General features: G+C 36.5%; 1 protein-coding gene across 1 annotated transcript; it reads left to right on the top strand.

Moving 5' to 3' along the window:
• Positions 1-285: 285 nt before the first annotated feature.
• LOC129687665 (vomeronasal type-1 receptor 4-like) lies at positions 286-1233 on the top strand. Its single transcript, XM_055622159.1, has one exon. It carries the CDS (start codon positions 286-288, stop codon positions 1231-1233), a length of 948 nt encoding a protein of 315 aa, XP_055478134.1.
• The last annotated feature ends 3356 nt before the right edge of the window (positions 1234-4589 follow it).

Genomic DNA, 4589 nt, shown 5'->3' on the forward strand with positions numbered 1-4589 from the left:
AGCACAGCCTGTTCTACAGAGCGAGTTCCAGCCAGGGCTACACAAGGAAATCTTGTCTCAAAAACCAAAAAGGAGAGAAAGGAAGGAAGAAAAACCAAAAAGGAGAGAAAGGAAGGAAGGAAGGAAAAATGAAAAAGGAAGGAGTTGGGTATTTCATCACCTCTCTGTGCTGCGCTGTCAGTCAGTATATTTTCCCACAAACGCCATTTTAAAAATAGCTTTATAATACAGTCCAGTTATTTTTCACTCTAAACCTAACAAGTCTGACACGAGGTAACATCCATCATGGTTCCAAGTGACACCATCTTGGGGATCTTTTTCATATCACAGTTATGCGTTGGTGTCATAGGGAATTCATCACTGTTCATTTTATATTTATATAGTTACTTCTTTAAGCCTCATTTTATGAAGTTGATAGATTCAGTTTTCATGCACCTGACAATAGTTAATATGATGTTCATCATATTCTCATTAATACCAGATATCCTGGCATCCTTTGGAGTATCCAACCTTCTGGATGATATTGGTTGTAAGGCAGTTCTGTTTATGGCCAGAGTCCTACGGGGTATGTCAATCTGCACCACCTGTGTTATAAGCACATTTCAAGTCATCACCATCATTCCTAGTAATTCTAAGTGGGCATGGCTTAAGCCTAAACTCTCTACATGGGCTTTTTCTTCCTTACTTTGCTCCTGGCTCATTAACCTGCTCATCTATGCATATATCTTTGAAGCTGTAATAGCCAAAACCAATTCTACTCATGTTGGCTATGGATATTTGCATGCTTACTGTCAAAACAAGTACTTTGGGAACAGCAACTCATGGATATTTTTAAGTGTCATATTCATTCACGATCTCTTCTTTGTGGCCATCATGACTTGGGCCAGCTGCTACAAGATGACTTTCCTCTACAGACACCACAAGAGAGCCCAGCGCCTCCACAGCCTAAGCCTCTCCTCCCAGCCATCTCCTGAAAGCAAAGCCACTCACCACATCCTGTTTCTGGTGACCTGCTTTGTATTCATTTATTGGTTAAACAACTCCATCACACTTTATGGATTTTATGCACAAACAAAAATTCCAAGGTTGGAGGGAATTAATGCAGTTTTAACCACCTGCTACTCAACCATCTGCCCTTTCTTACTAATGAGGAATAATAAAATTATTTCACAATTCACTTCTTGTTTTTCTGTATTGAGAATGACCTGTTTTCAAAGTGCACTCTGTGGCTGAATTGAAACCCACAACTTCTCATTCTTATGAGATTAAATAATAATATACTGATTGGCAGTAGTATTTCCATGGGATAAAAAATTAGAATGTGTACCTTGAATACCTGATTAGGGCCTTCATCATAATTCACACAATCTGTTTACTATTAAAAGTTAGGTAGTTAGCATTTTTCTTGAATACAATTTCATGTACCTAATTTTGATAAATTGAACATTTATTACCCACTCAAATTATGACACTGTGGAGAAAATGAATTTTTAAGTTCTTTCAACAATATCTTATCTTGATTTTTTTTGCTATGAAAATACTTTTAATCAAAAAAATTTAATAGCATTTGGAGCTTGGTTCATGTTTTTATGGAGTGTTGTATTTTTAGAAATACCATTTTTGAAAGATCTAAGCACTTTTATTGTACTGTGTTTAAAGATTTCAAGTAATTATTTAAATAACAATAATTATATTAATAATAATATTGTTACTATAATAATAATATATTAATATATTGTTATTAATATATTAATAATAATAATAATAACCAAACACTCAGAGATGCTGATTATCCTTCTTCCAGTGATCATTAGTTGCATGTAATTCTTTGTCTAGGAGTGATATCCGTAAGACTTTCGCCATTCCATGTTAATGTCTCTACTGATATTGAAATTGTTCCAGTTTTATTGTATAGCCATTTCTAAGATGGACTCTTTTACAGCAGACTTACTGGTATTCTGGGTCTTAAAATCTCTTTTCCCCCTCTTCTGAAATGTTCCCTGAGCCATAACACAGGAGCTGTGATATGGATGAAGCCATAGGATCCAGGCTCCCCACAGTCTGTTGATCTTTGCATTGTGTCTAGTAGTGGTTTTCTGTGATGGCCTCCATTTGATCTGAGGATTTGGAACTAAAAGACAAAGATGAGAGGGAGCATGCATTTGTCTTTCTGGGTCTGATCACCCATATTACTGTAATGAATCTAAATAAAATATTTTCAACAGTCTTTCCCTGAATATAATCCTTTGATCTGTTAGAGTCTTCTCCATCTGGGGTGAGTGTTTCCTTACATCAGCCAAGTTAAGGTCATCTGCAACCACTGTAAACTAAAGAAAACATTATGTTTTCAAATTTGAATTGGGATAGAGTGTCTGCCAAGAAACTCTGGTAATATACTTACATCATCTCCACCTCTCTGCCTCTGGCCCTCCTGTCTTTCCCATCCCCTTATTCTTTCTGAAATTCATGACCTCTTCTTTTATAATTTTTACTGTGATATACACACATTTACACACATGTTACACATTACTTTCATATGTAACCAGTTGAGTCCCGTTAGGGTTGCTTGTATGTACATGATTTTAAGGTTGTTTACTTAGGATTGATAGCTCTCAGAGGCTTTATCCATAGAGAGGACTGATCATCCCTCTCCCAGCAGTCATTGGGAACCTGTAGCCCTTCATTTGGTGTAAGCCTTGTCAAATGTCTCCCAACCGTGTTGGCATTTCAATTGGTGTTGTCGTAATGCAGGTCTTGCTTAGACAACCATATTGTTGACATTTCATGGATGCAGCCTCATGACATACTCTGCAGTATTCGTTCTAGTCTTCTGGCTCTTACAATATTTCAGACCTCTCTTCCGAACTGCTCTCTGAGACATCAGTAATAAATGTTATGTTGTAGAGCTACCAATCAAGAGAGGGCACCCCAAGATCATCTAATCCTTGTATTTTGACAGTATTCTTACAGGATTTCTACATTAGCTTCTGTTTTCTGCAAAACAATCTTCTTTGATAAGGGGTGACAACTCCACTCTGAATGTAAATGTAAGTATTTAGAATATAGTTAGAAACTACATGGCTCTGGAAAATCACAGAAATATTAAATAATGAGGTGTTGCTCTGAACAGAGAGGTCTCAAAAGAAGAAACGAAAATGCCTTAGAAATATTGGTAAAACTGTTCATTATCCATGGGCTGGTGAAATGAATAGCGCAATGGTTAAGAGCACTGGATGCTTTTCCAGAGGTCCACTGTTCTCTTCCTAGTAAGGTCAGAGTTGCTCACAACCATCTATATAGGGATCTGGTTCCCTTTTCTGGCAGGCATATAGGTGAACATGCAGAAAAAAGCACCCATTACATTTAAAAAAGTGGTTCATTATCCTTAGTGATCAGAACAATGCCAATTAATTCTATGTTCAGGAAAGAAATTAAAGACTTTCTAAAATTCAATGACATTGAAGGCATAGCATAGCCAGACTAATGGGACATAATAAAAGCAGTGGTAAAAGAAAATTCCATAGCACTGAGTGTCTTCAAGTAGAAATTGGAGAGATCTCATACTAGCAATTTAAAAGTGCTCCTGAAAACTCAAGAACAAAAGAAGCAAACACACCCAAGAAGGGTGGATGGCAGGAAATAATCAGACTAAGGGTGGAAATCACTGAGTTAGAAACAAAGAAAACAACATAAAGAGTCAACAAAACTCAGAGTTGGTTCTTTAAGAAAATCAACAAAGTGGAAAAACCCTTAGCCAAACTAAGTAAAAGGCAGAAGAAGAGTATGCAAATTAATAAAATCATAAATGTAAACAGGGATGTAACAACACACATGGAAGAATTCCAAAGGATCATTAGGCCTTACTTCAAAAACCTGTATTCTACAAAATTGACCAAGCCTACCAAAGTTAAATCCAGTTAAGGCAAACAATAGGTTATAGTCCTATAACCCCCAAGTAAATAAAAGCAGTCATTAAAAGTCTCCCACCCAAAAGAGCCCAGAGCTAGACGGTTTTAGTGTGGAATTAGATCAGACCAGACTTTCACAGAAGAGCTCATATCAATAGTCAGTAAACTATTCTACAAAATTGAAACAGAAGGAACATTTCCAATCTCATTCTAGGAAGCCACAGTCACCATGATACCTAAACTACACAATGACCCAACAAAGAGAGAATTTCAGAACAATTTCTCTTATGAAGATTAATCCAAAATTTTTCAGGAAAATACTCGAAAACTAAATCCAAGAACATATGTAAATACCATACATGTCATTCAAATATGCTTTACCCCAGAGATGCAGAGATGGTTTAACATACAAAAAACATTAATGTAATCCACCATATATACACACTGAAAGAAAAAAAAAACACATTATCATCTCCTTAGTTGCTGAAAAGGCCTTTGCTAAATTCCAGCATCACTTCATGTTAAAGACCTGAAGAGATCAGGAATATAAGGCAAATACCTAAACCTAACAAAGACAATACACAGCAAGCCAATAGCCAACATCAAATTAAATGGAGAGGAACTCAACGCAATTCCGCTGAAGTCAGGAGCAAGGCAATGCTGCCCACTCTATCCGTATCT

The sequence above is a fragment of the Psammomys obesus genome, unplaced genomic scaffold, assembly GCF_907164565.1.
Source record: "Psammomys obesus unplaced genomic scaffold, mPsaObe1.curated_primary_1811, whole genome shotgun sequence".
NCBI lineage: Eukaryota > Metazoa > Chordata > Mammalia > Rodentia > Muridae > Psammomys > Psammomys obesus.